The 12270-nt window shown below is 36.8% G+C and overlaps 2 protein-coding genes and 1 pseudogene across 3 annotated transcripts; all 3 read left to right on the top strand.

Moving 5' to 3' along the window:
* The first annotated feature begins 716 nt into the window (after window positions 1-716).
* On the top strand, window positions 717-3673 carry LOC144036999 (glutathione S-transferase A-like). The gene is made up of 6 exons (XM_077548080.1): window positions 717-1043; window positions 1941-2006; window positions 2105-2210; window positions 2337-2455; window positions 2541-2623; window positions 3377-3673. Exons 1-6 carry the CDS (start codon window positions 876-878, stop codon window positions 3507-3509), a joined length of 675 nt encoding a protein of 224 aa, XP_077404206.1. The 5' UTR covers window positions 717-875; the 3' UTR covers window positions 3510-3673.
* A 1294-nt stretch (window positions 3674-4967) lies between these two features.
* LOC144037353 (glutathione S-transferase A-like) lies at window positions 4968-8024 on the top strand. Its single transcript, XM_077548777.1, has 6 exons — window positions 4968-5204; window positions 5283-5348; window positions 6243-6348; window positions 7189-7307; window positions 7584-7669; window positions 7751-8024. Exons 1-6 carry the CDS (start codon window positions 5037-5039, stop codon window positions 7884-7886), a joined length of 681 nt encoding a protein of 226 aa, XP_077404903.1. The 5' UTR covers window positions 4968-5036; the 3' UTR covers window positions 7887-8024.
* Window positions 8025-9498: 1474 nt separating this feature from the next.
* LOC144037581 (coagulation factor XI-like) lies at window positions 9499-11518 on the top strand (annotated as a pseudogene). The gene is made up of 3 exons (XR_013288972.1): window positions 9499-9849; window positions 9930-10018; window positions 11350-11518. The product of XR_013288972.1 is annotated as a coagulation factor XI-like (transcript).
* The last annotated feature ends 752 nt before the right edge of the window (window positions 11519-12270 follow it).

Genomic DNA, 12270 nt, shown 5'->3' with positions numbered 1-12270 from the left:
AGCAAAACAAACAGAAGAGCCTAATCTGTAAAAACAAACTAGATTTGGTCATATAGAGGGAAGTAATATTTTTATAGGTACTCCTCGCTTCTTTTGCTTTCAAAGCTTCTGTTTTTTTTTGTTTTTTTTTACTTTATCGAGCTGAAGGAAATGAAGTTCCTTCACAACCTGGGAAGCATCACCACATATAAGACCATGAAGTCCAACTGTCTCACTTGAAATGCTGTTTGTACATGAATAAAAATAAAATTTAAAAAAAGTGTGTGTTGGGGGGAAATAATGTGCCATTTTGACTTTATTTTACTTTGTTTGGAATACATTTTTTAAAAGTGCTTCAAAAAAAATTTACAAAAAAATATATATATTATTTACAATATATTTTATGTGTTTACTATTGTGTTTGTGGCATATCAGTTAAATCCACCTGGTTTTATCCATCTCGGAGGACATACCATTTGTTTAATCACAAAATATCAATCGAACCAAATTTTTAGGTCTGTCACAGATGAATAATAAAATGGCATTTCAAAATAATAATTATAACTTCTTTTTTTACAGCAGCATTGCAATCGCTGTGCTGCAAAATTCAACAACCCTGAGGTGGGTCTTTTCCTGCTATACCGCATTTGCCAGTAGGTGGCAACAATGCGCCCAAAACTACCATTAGGCTTACGTCCCCAAAAGAAGAAACCGTCATGTGTGCTAGTGACATTTTCGTCCATAAGGGGTCAGCATCTTATCTAACGGTGTCATACAGGCCAATAATTAATCCTTGACGAAGAAGTTAATCGTATCAAGACCATTTGGAGGCATACGTGTCCGCAGCCCACTTACTTTCTAGTCAGTTGGAAAAGAGCTCCGTCCGTCCGTCAGCCATGGCCGAAAACATGCATCTTTTTTGGGGCTCCGGCTCAGCTCCGTGCTGGAGGGTGATGATAGCCCTGGAGGAGAAGAACCTGCAGGGATACGACCAAAAGCTGCTCTCCTTCGATAAGATGGAGCACAAGTCAGCAGCTGTTTTGGCGATAAATCCCAGAGGACAAGTAAGAAACATGCATGCATTGACTCGCTGTGATTTGTTTAGGTCAAAGCCAGAGTCCGTTGCAAGATTTTGATATTTTTACTTTTACGCCCAAAAAAAGAAAAAGATCATTTGTCGACGTACTTTTTGAGTTAGTTGAAATCAACAGAGGCAGTGTTATCATTCGGCCCGTGTTGATTTCCTTTAAGATTGTTTTTAGAATGTCATAATACAAAAATGTGCATATAAACATGCACAAAAGTGATATAATCACACACATAAAACGTATTGGGGCAAAGAGAACACTACATAAATATATATATTTTTTAAAGACTTCAAAATCAAAGATGGACTTTGAGGACCAAAGCTGCTTGCTGTGTTGTGTCACAATCATATTTGCTGTTGGATTTTTCAAACGTATTACAAGTAGCCTTAAAAAAAAAAAAAAAAAAAAAAGAATCACCGTATGATCAACATTAAGTACTGAAAACTAAATACCTCTGAAATGTATCAACAGTTTGAACATAAACATTGTGCATAAATAGAGAATAAAAATTGTACATAAATAAATGTTTAAAAATATAAACTGTCCTTAAAGATAGAATGAAAATACACACAAAAATAAAACCACTGAATTGTACCAGAGCTGTGATTCTTTGAAATGCCACTAGAGGGAGCGTTGGTACACTTCAGAATTACATGGACGTACTACATAGACAGGGAATGTCAACTACTAATTTTTCAGTTGTCTTTTTTTTTTCCAGACCTATATTTAGCTCAAAATTTTGAGTATACAAATAGTTGACCCCAGATGTAAAACTTAACATATTGAATTGGACAATTAGATAATGGAAAGGTCAACTATTTGATTTTATTTATTTTTATTTATTCCAAATGCTCAATAAATTGCTTCTTTCAGATTCCTTCTTTCAAACATGGCGATAACGTATTGAATGAATCCTACGCAGCCTGTTTTTACCTGGAGGTGAGTAAAAAAACAAAACAAAAAAAAACACTAACGTTGGTATTGTTTATTGAGGCGTAAGCGTGTTTTTAACGTGTTTTGTTGACTTGTTTTGGCAGAGCCAGTTCAAGAGTCAGGGGACCAATCTGATCCCAGACGTCCCCGCCAAACAAGCCCTCGTGTACCAGCGCACGTTTGAGGGCCTCACCTTTTACGACAAACTAGGTACTATCATTTTTGTTTTAAATGAGCTCGCAGTGATGAGACGGCACAGTTGGAAAGCTTCCCAATGGAATTAATTAGCCCGCAAGTCGCACAGCAAAGCTGTTTGTTGTCTCACCTCGTTTTTAGGTGCCGTTATCTACTACGAGTATTATGTTCCTGAAGGCGAGAGGCTCGCCTCCGCCATGAAGAGAAACTGCCAAACCCTCGTCACTGAGCTGCAGCTTTGGGAGGGTTACCTGAACAAGGTGAGCACGGGGGAAATTGAAAAGGCTCCACTCGAAAAAACTTTTATTTTGTATTCAACATGCGTCATCTGGCCTGTCTTTGCAGGCGGGACCCCACATGGCCGGGACTTCCTTCACATTGGCTGACGTGATTATATTCCCAACTGTTGCTAATCTTTTCCGATTCGGGTGAGTTGGGTGACCTTGAAACCCAATAGGGTTCTGAGACCAGCAGATTCGGGTCAATTATGAACTCATTCACTGCCATTGACGGCTATAGACATCAAAAATTAATTTGAACTATTTCTATAAGTTTAACATTTGTTTCCACTTTGTTAACAAATGTATGAAAACCTAGAATTTTTTTTTATTGTATATTTAGAACAGATATAAAATCGTGAGTTAGCTAGTAAAGTCATGCGACAAATTTTAATCACCTGACGCCCCTCATTTTTAATAAACTTTTCTTTTTTTAAATCTTTAAAAAAAGAAAAGATAATTAAAAATGAGGGACGTCAGGTGTTAACATTTTTTAATTGTAATTAATTGCATGACTTTACTAGTTAACTCACGATTTAAAAAAAATATATATTAAAAATTAGGGGCGTCAGGGGATATATTTTTTTAGTAGTAATTAATTGCATGACTTCACTAGTTAACTCACGATTAATAACAAATTTTATATCTGTTCTAAATGTGCAATAAAAAAAAGTCATATTTTTTTGTTAACAAAAGTGGAAAAAAAATGTTAAACTACTAGAAATAGTTCAAATGAATTTTTGACGTCTACAGGCGTCAATGGCACTAAATGAGTTGATTATAATAAAATGCAATGCTAATAAAAAAAAATTGGCGTAATTTTTTTACGGCCAAGCCTTTCTCATTTTTAGTTTTGTTTTTTTTAGTGAAAAATCTTCATTTCGGTGCATCCCTAATTTTTAGGTTGTCAGCTGAGCGCTACCCAAAACTGGCTGCTTACTACGCTCTGCTGAAGGATCGACCCAGCATCAAAGCCAGCTGGCCGCCTCACTGGCTGGAGAACCCCAAGGGAGAGGACACCCTCAAAGACGTCTGACGTGCACGTCACCGCCATCTTCTAAAAAAAGATTGCACTATTATGTCTGATGAAATCGGTTAATTCTGCTTAATCAAACAAACTAGTAAGGAAAAAGTTCCATTTACTCAGAAGGCATTTTTGTTTTTGATTCTATCAAATAAAATCAAATTAAGCACTTTAAATGAACAACCTTGCTGTTTTTATTTTCTGCAAGTCATCTCTTTATCTACAACAGAACAAAAAGGTATGACTTTTACTATCACTTACTTTAAAATGCCGTCACGCCGCAATTGTGCCCCAACAGGTTTTTGTTGCCCAAACAAAACCGCCATTTGCTCTGTCATGGTGACTTTTTGATGATCACTAATGTTGACACATGAATAACCTAATATTTGATATGTTAATTCATGATTCATTCTGTTGCTTGTGTTAACAAAGCGTTGAAATTGGATGGATTTTGTTAGCCTACATTTCGAAGTACAATAAGACTCCACTAAAGGTCTTGCATAATGAATATGTTTGGTAATCTGACCTATTTTGTACAATGGACACGAGATCAGGTTAACTTAGAATGGGAAAAGTTGATATGGGGCATATAAAAGGTTCGCACTGTACCATGAACCAAAATTGTTAATGCTCACTACTAGATTATATTGTCTTGAAAGGGTGTGGAGGGCAAAGATTGTGTACACCATCCGAGGATTCAAAAAAAAAAAAAAAAAAGGCTACAAGTGTGCCAAGAAATTTAATGCAGCTTTAAAAAAATAAATAAAATCATATATGAAAATGTGTGCAATAATGTTTGGTGCAATTCCTATGGAGGTTTTATTGTTTTCATAAATGCACAAATTACCTATTGTGTACATGCTTGATAACTGCAGAGCGTCCAAGATAAAAGTGCTTAGTCATTATGACGTTTCATGAAAACGCACATGCAAAACTGCAATACGACTGTATACAGACATCATAATATGTGTAGTACTAGTAATCTAAGCAGTGGGGGTAATTTAAAAAAAAAAAAAAATTATGTTTAAATATTACGAAAGATTTTTTTTATTATTTTTTTACAATTATTAATACAGAGAAAATGAGAAGCCAGGGGAAGTTTCAAACAAAAAATGTTTACAATTTTTTTTTTTTCGTTTACTTATTTGACGACAGAAATGTCCATTTCCGTGTTAGCGCCAGTAAAATCAAAGAGTAAGCACACAGTTCGAGATGATTCACTCATCCTTTTTGGCGTATTGGTGGTAAGGTAATCTATTAAGTTTAAAGTCAACAAAATCTTTATTTCAGGGTCTAAAATGGCATTTAAGTATAAAAGTTAACCGGCGTGTGTGCACGAATGTGCGGACTTGTTAAATATTAGTTGAGTTTAACATGGGGGCGTGACTATGCTAATTTATGGCGGGACTCTCCCCTTTCCTGCCAAACCGAAAGTGTGCCCCCTCCACGCTCGTTATATAAACAGACATTCCACAATCCACCGTCTTACTCGCTCTCCCGACGCCCGGTGCTGATTGAGAACTCGCTGCAAATTCAACCATGGCCAAGGACATGACTCTGTTGTGGGGCGACGGTTCTCCACCGTGCTGGAGGGTGCTGATCACCCTGGAGGAGAAAGCTCTCCAAGGCTACAACAGCAAGCTGCTCTCCTTTGAGAAGGGGGAGCACAAGTCGCAGCAAGTGCTCATGATTAACCCCAGAGGGCAAGTAAGTTTGCTTGCAAAAAGCCGTCAACGTGCAACTGTGTGTTATGTAACTCATTTTGAAGTATGTGTTTGCTAAAAGCTTCCTACCTTCAAACATGGGGAACGAGTCGTCAATGAGTCCGCTGGTGCCTGCATGTACCTGGAGGTAAGGCCAGAAGTGGCAAAATTACTCAAAAAGTGATCACAATATTTTTGGTAAACAAGACAAAATGCTAAATATCTTAATAAGCGCTTTAAATTTACTAATTTTTAACATGTTCATCGGTTTACCATATTTTAACACATTCTCTGCCATTGATGGCTTTAGACGTAAAAAAAAATTCATTTAAAATATTTCTGTTAGTTTAACATTTTTTCCACTTTTAACAAGAGTATGAAAACCTAGAAAAAAGTTGTTATTGTACATTTAGAACAGATATAAAAATGTGTGATTAATCGTGTGTTAACTATTGAAGTAAAGTGATTAATAAAAAATAAAAATTGTAATCGCCTGATGACCTAATTTATAATAATCTTTTCTTTTTTTAAATCATCTTTTTTCAAAAAACATTTTAAATAATCTTTTTTTTTTTTCAGAAAAAGCAAAACATTTTAAATTGTAATTAATCGCATGACTTTAATAGTTAACTCGTGATTAATCACAAATGTTATATCTGGTCTAAATGTACAATATTTTTTTTCATACTCTTGTTAACAAAAGTGGGAAAAAAATCTTAAACTAATACAAATAGTTTAAATGAATTTTTGACGTCTATAGCCGTCAATGGCAGTGAATGAGCTAATCATGTATAACCGATGTACATGCTCAAAAATGTAAATTCAAAGACTTTATAGTGCTGTAGCTTTGCTAACTGACTAACAATAAAAATGCTAAATTAGCTCAATGATAAATAACTGAACAATGTACCTGGCCTGGAAGGGTTTTTCGAATTGGACAGAATTTTATATGCCAATGTGTGTCATGTGCTCATCACTGCCCATAAGGCAGAGAGAGAAAAAAAAATGCTAATTTTGTTTTTGTTTGTTAAACACAAAACAGAATGAGTTCAAGGAACAAGGAACCCATCTGACCCCAACCTGTCCTAAAGAACGAGCTGTCATGTACCAGCGCATTTTCGAGGCCTCCACACTTGGCCAGAAGCTCGGTATGCAAACAATCTGACTTATTTTGCAGGTTTCCATCCGTTGTGTGATTGCATCGTGTGACTTGACACTCGATCGCCTTTGGCGCCATCACATGCTCCCCCCCACCCCACCCCCACCCCAAATGAGAGAAGCTCATAACAACAGGCCACCCCGAGAGATTTGGACTGTTCAAAACACATCATGTGTGCGTTCGTGGCAACAGGGCGCTAGTGATTAATAAGAGGTCGCTGATGTTAATCCCACAAAGGATCACATGCTAGGAGTGGCGAGACAAATCATAAGACGAGGTATTTGGTTTTTGCAAGGGGAATGTTTTTTTTTTCCAAAATTTTACATTATCGAAGCTGATTTCTTGAGGGCCACGTTCGGAATTAAGTTTAAATTGAGATTATCTATTGCATTTTAAACATGAAAGAAAGTCATTTCAGAATAAAAATGTTTTATAAAGCAATACAACATCCAGGTAGATATACTCATTGACAAGATATACATGGGGCTTATTGAGGACTGTTATAGCATTATACTGCCCCCTTGTGGCTAAGCAATAAATTCCACTGATTTGAAGCAACAACAAAAAAAGTGGCAAAGCCAGTTTGTAACTTTTACAATCTCTAGAATGATGTCATCACTGTAGGTTTTAATAAATCACAGGATGCTTTTTTTGTTTTTAGTTACAAAAATGTCTTTTGTTTATTCAATGACGTTTTCATCCAGTAAAAAATAAAAATACTGATACGCCAACTATTTAAAACGTGAAAATAAAATGCAGAAACGAATGTTTGTATCCTCCCAAAATCTCACCAATCTAGTTTCTAAAATGACTTGCTGACATTTTGCAGGTGATGTTATCTACTACGACTGGAAGGTCCCGGAAGGGGAGAGGCAGGAGTCTGCAAAGAAGAGAAACAAAGAGGCTGCGGGGGTCGAGCTCAGCCTGTGGGAGGGATACATTTGTAAGGTAAAAGATACAAATATATAAATATGTACAATTATTTAGTAATATAAAAATGCAGTGACTGCCTTCCCTGCAAATACCTTGTAATTTTTGCAGCAGACAACCCACCAAAAAAACGCCCTTACTCGTGAAACATAGGCAAATAATAACAGCGCCATCTGGTGGAATATTTCCATAATGCAGATTCGCCTATGAATGAATTGACATTATACAGCTGCTATCTTTTGCATAATCAGGGCGTTGACTTTATTTTCTAATCCCCTTTTTGCCGTTTTGCAGGGGCCAGGACCTTTCCTGGCAGGAAAGAACTTTTCCCTGGCTGATGTGGTCGTTTTTCCAAACATCGCTTACGCCTTCCACTATGGGTAAGTGTGTCAAAGGTTGTACAAGGACAAAACTACAAAAGGTAGTTATAAAAACAACATGTTTCTTTTTTTATATTCCAGGTTGTGTCCCGAGCGTTTTCCTAAACTGGCTCAATATTACAACATGCTGAAGGACCGGCCCAGCATAAACAAACACTGGCCTACTAGCTGGACCGATACTAAAGACCTCTTGAAAGACATCGCAAAGACAAAGTGAAGCTTTACAACGGAGTAATCATCACATTTATAAGACCTCATCTTGTACTGTCTTTAAACGTGTTACTCCTGTAGTTTTCTCTACTTTAAACGACAGCATTTGTGCTATGAAAGTCAATAAAAAGCGCACTTTCAAATACACGCGCAGTCATTTGTTTGTCTCTTTCAAGGTATACTTGTTGGCTTTACAGATGAAAAAACATTAGGCAAGATTTCATGTACAAGACAATTCAATGTGCTTCACATAACACATTAAAAGCATTCGGGGTGAGAAAAAAAAAACTTTTTAACAATACAAGAAAACCAAGAGTGATCGAAGATTTTTTTTTTTTATTCATAGTAATTGAAAGCTTCAAACATGCCGTCTACAATCAAATAATGATGGAATCCCAACTGAGATGTTGCAGCGGTCAATGAGGAATCTCAACAGCAGATTTCAATAGATTCATACAAGAGGATACCATCTACAGTACGTAATTAACTCATTCACTGCCATTGACGGTTATAAACGTCAAAAAAGAATTTTAACTACTTCTATTAGATAAAAAAAAATATCTACTTTTGTTAAGAGTATGAAAATCATTTATTTATTGTACATTTAGAACAGCTATAAAATGTGATTAATTGTGAGTTAACTATTGATGTCATGCGATTAAGATTAAACTTTTAATCGCCTGAAATTTTTATTGTAATTAATCGCATGACTTCACTAGTTAACTCACAATTAATCACAAATTTCTGTTCTAAATGTACAGTAAAAAAAATTGTAGGTTTTCATATAAACTAATAGAAATAGTTCAAATACATTTTTTAATCCAAAATTGTTTCTAAAATGGAATGTTTTAAGGTTTCACTTACTATGAATAAAATATTTGTCTTCCATCACTCCTGGTTTTATTAGTTTTGTTTAAAAAAAACATTTTTTTGTCACCCTGTATAAAGGAAAATCATTCAGACATTGCAAACATCAAAATTATCCAAATTATTGGATTCAAATTAAAATCAAGCATCAGACTAGACGTTAGTTACTTCAAAATAAATAAAAAGGGTGACATACCAAACAAACAACGTTTGCTGGTGGCATTCTTGCAAAACGTCACAATTCAAATGATGAATCAATCTCTGTTCAAATAAATTCTAAAGATGAGGAAATAACTGAGCATTCATAAAAAATAAATAAATAACCAGATGGCTGAAACACATGATAGCCCAAACTAAGATAAGGTTGCTAATTTGGCTTCAGGTCATCACATTTACAGACCATATGGTACTTGACATTAGCATGCTAGTATTAGCTTGTTAAGCTAACTGCTGTTGGGGTAACATGAGACATGAGAGTTTATTTTCTCGAATCTCACAATAGTATTAATTAATGTTTTGACACTCACTTTGCCAAGATCGCAGAATGTTGTAACGATTAACACCCCAGACTGCAAACATGCAACCACAGTAGCCAATTAATCAATTAGCAGCAAATGACCTGCTGGGGCTGCTACCTCACCAGCAAACTGACTCTAGACGAGCGGCAGTAAATGGATGGATGTGTTAGCCAATCACAGGACAGCTCAAGTCCAATCAGCGTAGACGTTGTGAGGTATAAAATAGGAAACCTCACAACAATCAGTTAGTAGTGGTGAATGTTGACTTTCCGGGACCGGACCTCACGTTTATGTTCTCTCCTGATGTGCACCACTGTGAGCATTTGTGCACACAGCATCCGTCTTGTGTCTTCTTTTCATTTTTACGTGCTGACTGGACTGCTGCCAAGCGATGGGAATAGAAAATTTAACAGCAAATTTTTTTTTTTTTTTTTTTTGAAGAATTTGTCTAATTATTTCTGGGGTTTCTTTGCAGGAACTTCCATTGCTACCTTAAGGCCATGTCCTCTAGACAGCCCAGAATTCAGACCCATGTACTTGGTATCACCTCCGGATATTCTCTCAAACCTTGCGGCCCAAACCCACGTACGCCCCCTGAGCCATTTTACACCAAATGTGTCTAATTTGAAAGTATTCTCACTTTTTTTTTCTTACTTTTCTCCAAGAACCTTGTCTGCCTCACTGTGGACTTTTTCGGCGCAGATTATCGGTTGTTGTTCACAGCCAACTACGAGGAGTGTCAAAGTGTGCACTGAAGACCCCTATTGCCAGTTCTTTACATTTATCAATGGTTTCTACACACCTGAGTACCTCAGGTAAATTAACCCACTTGACTGGTGAAACCAAAGCCGTGTTTAATTTGTTTGACTAAGCGTTAGAAATCTTGTCATAAACGGTAACAAAAAAATGTGTGCAGTACTTTAATTTTGTCACCAAAAACAAATACCTTTTTTCATTTAGGTACAAATGCCACCTGAAATTCACCTGGCCCTTACCTAGGACCTTGAAGGTATACAGAAATGCTGACATAGTGTCTGGCTTTTCACACAATGTCCAATTTAGTCGGCCCCTGGGCACGGGTAAGAAAAAAAAAAAAAGCCAAGGTAATGCGGTCTAAACTTTCTTTTTCTTAACCGTATTATGTTGTGTTCCTCAAAATTTTCCCCAAACACCAACATCACGGAAAAACCCTTTGAGTGACAATCTGCCGGCACGCCGGAGTATTGTCTGGCGTTGTGCTCCGCTCACCCACGATGCTCCTACTTCTCTTATGACCGGTGATTAAATTATTTGTTTATTCCCACTTACTGATTATTTGGAGGGGGGAAAAACACGGGGGTTGATTCTTTCTGTGCAGTCATTCCCTCACCTGTCATCTGAAAAACAATCCCAATCATCTGGTGATTAGTGCTCAAAAGAGGTGTAACATCTGGGATAGCAACGCACTTCTGTCAACAAGATGCCAGTAAGTGTTATTCATCTTATTATTTATTTTTTTTAGTAAAGGAAAATACTATACTTGGCTTGTGCTGTAGCAGCTAGCGATAGCATCCATTTTGCCTTTGAATGCGTACTTGCACTGGTGGCATTTTTTTTTTTTTGTATAAAATGAATTTTCTAATATTTAAATATATCAGTTTCCCTTTTTTAAATGTACTCTGCCAGGAGACTTACAGTTTTTTTAAAAAAAATTTTTTTATGTAAATTCTTGGGCAGACTGTAATTATCAATCCACAGAAATGCTCTTGTGCCCCCTACTGGATATTTTAGAGTACAGTATTTCCTCATTTACGCCCCCCTCCAAGGAAAAAATGCCTTTGTTTTGAAGTAAAGCATTGCTTAGTCGTCAAAATGTATGCTTGCTTTGTTCCGTGCCAACAAACTGGGCCAAGACGGATCTTGAGGGTGTCGATTTCCATGGGTCAGACATTCGCTCCGAGCTAATGGATGACGCAGAAAGCGTGTTCTATGGATCATAATTGTCAATTCTACACTTTCATCAATGGAAACCACCCCGTTCACAGGTACGGTATTGGACTTTCTGCTGTCTCTCTCTTTGACATTGATAAATGTTCTTTCTGACAGGCGCTGCTATCTCAATCGCGTCATCACCTTGCCAGCTCCTCCCAGAGTTGCTAAAGTGGCCAATTTGATTTCCGGCTTCGCTAAGAGGAACTGCGTTTAGATGATCAACCTCATGACTGCTGTGCATCATAATGTCTGGAGCAAAAATAAAAATGTATTAAAAATTAAACTGTTGTCTGTGGTATGGGTAGAATAAATGTTTACACTTTATCGTTTAAGTGGGTTTTGTTTTTACACACTACCGGGTCAATCCAGCAGAGGGAGCACATTTAGGCTGCGCTCTATTTTGACAGCAAAGGTTGCTCGACTCAAAACAGGTTTTGGACTAACAAATTCCTCTAAGAAACTTATGTAAAGTGTTTAATTCGACATACTAATCTTCTGTATTGTCTTTAAAAAGTGTTAGTCCTATAGGTTTCTCTACTTGAAGCAGCAGCTTTTGTGCTGTTAAAACATCACATTCAAATACAGGTGCTGTATGTTTTTTAAAGGTAAATAACTTGACGGATGACATTTTTATTTTGTCTACATGGTTAGAATACACTAGTTAAATAGAGCAGCACACCAACTGAACACAATCTCCATCCAAAAAAAATGTAGTTTATTGAAGATGCAAAGGCGCCGCTGCTATCTCAAACGTGTCATCACCTTGCCAGCTCCTCCCAGAGTTGCTAAAGTGGCCAATCTGAACTGGAACTGCGTTTAGATGATTAACCTCATGACTGCTGTGTGCATCTTAATTTCTGGAGCAAAGGAAACTATTAAATAAAATGTTTGGACTTTTGGCATGCTTGTGTAGCATTTCACTCAAATGAAGGTCAATCAGCTGAAGTAAGTTTTGGCAGCAGAGGTTGATAGACTCTGACTGATAACCTCCCCAGGATGTTTCATTGCAGCTTTGTTTAACTTTTACGAAACAAT

This window comes from Vanacampus margaritifer, chromosome 17, assembly GCF_051991255.1.
Source record: "Vanacampus margaritifer isolate UIUO_Vmar chromosome 17, RoL_Vmar_1.0, whole genome shotgun sequence".
Classification (NCBI taxonomy): Eukaryota; Metazoa; Chordata; class Actinopteri; order Syngnathiformes; family Syngnathidae; genus Vanacampus; species Vanacampus margaritifer.
Note: the sequence above shows the minus strand (reverse complement) of the source record. Positions and strands in the feature narration are given on the sequence as shown.

What these genes read in the sequence shown, in the direction of transcription:
- LOC144037353 (XM_077548777.1), top strand. Translation starts at nt 5,037, where the DNA reads ATGGCCAAGGACATGACTCTGTTGTGGGGCGACGGTTCTCCACCGTGC. An exon ending in GTGCCTGCATGTACCTGGAG is followed by an intron (nt 5,349 to 6,242) that starts GTAAGGCCAGAA and finishes AACACAAAACAG; the next exon opens with AATGAGTTCAAGGAACAAGG. An exon ending in CACACTTGGCCAGAAGCTCG is followed by an intron (nt 6,349 to 7,188) that starts GTATGCAAACAA and finishes GACATTTTGCAG; the next exon opens with GTGATGTTATCTACTACGAC.
- LOC144036999 (XM_077548080.1), top strand. Translation starts at nt 876, where the DNA reads ATGGCCGAAAACATGCATCTTTTTTGGGGCTCCGGCTCAGCTCCGTGC. An exon ending in CGATAAATCCCAGAGGACAA is followed by an intron (nt 1,044 to 1,940) that starts GTAAGAAACATG and finishes TGCTTCTTTCAG; the next exon opens with ATTCCTTCTTTCAAACATGG. An exon ending in GGGAGGGTTACCTGAACAAG is followed by an intron (nt 2,456 to 2,540) that starts GTGAGCACGGGG and finishes CTGTCTTTGCAG; the next exon opens with GCGGGACCCCACATGGCCGG.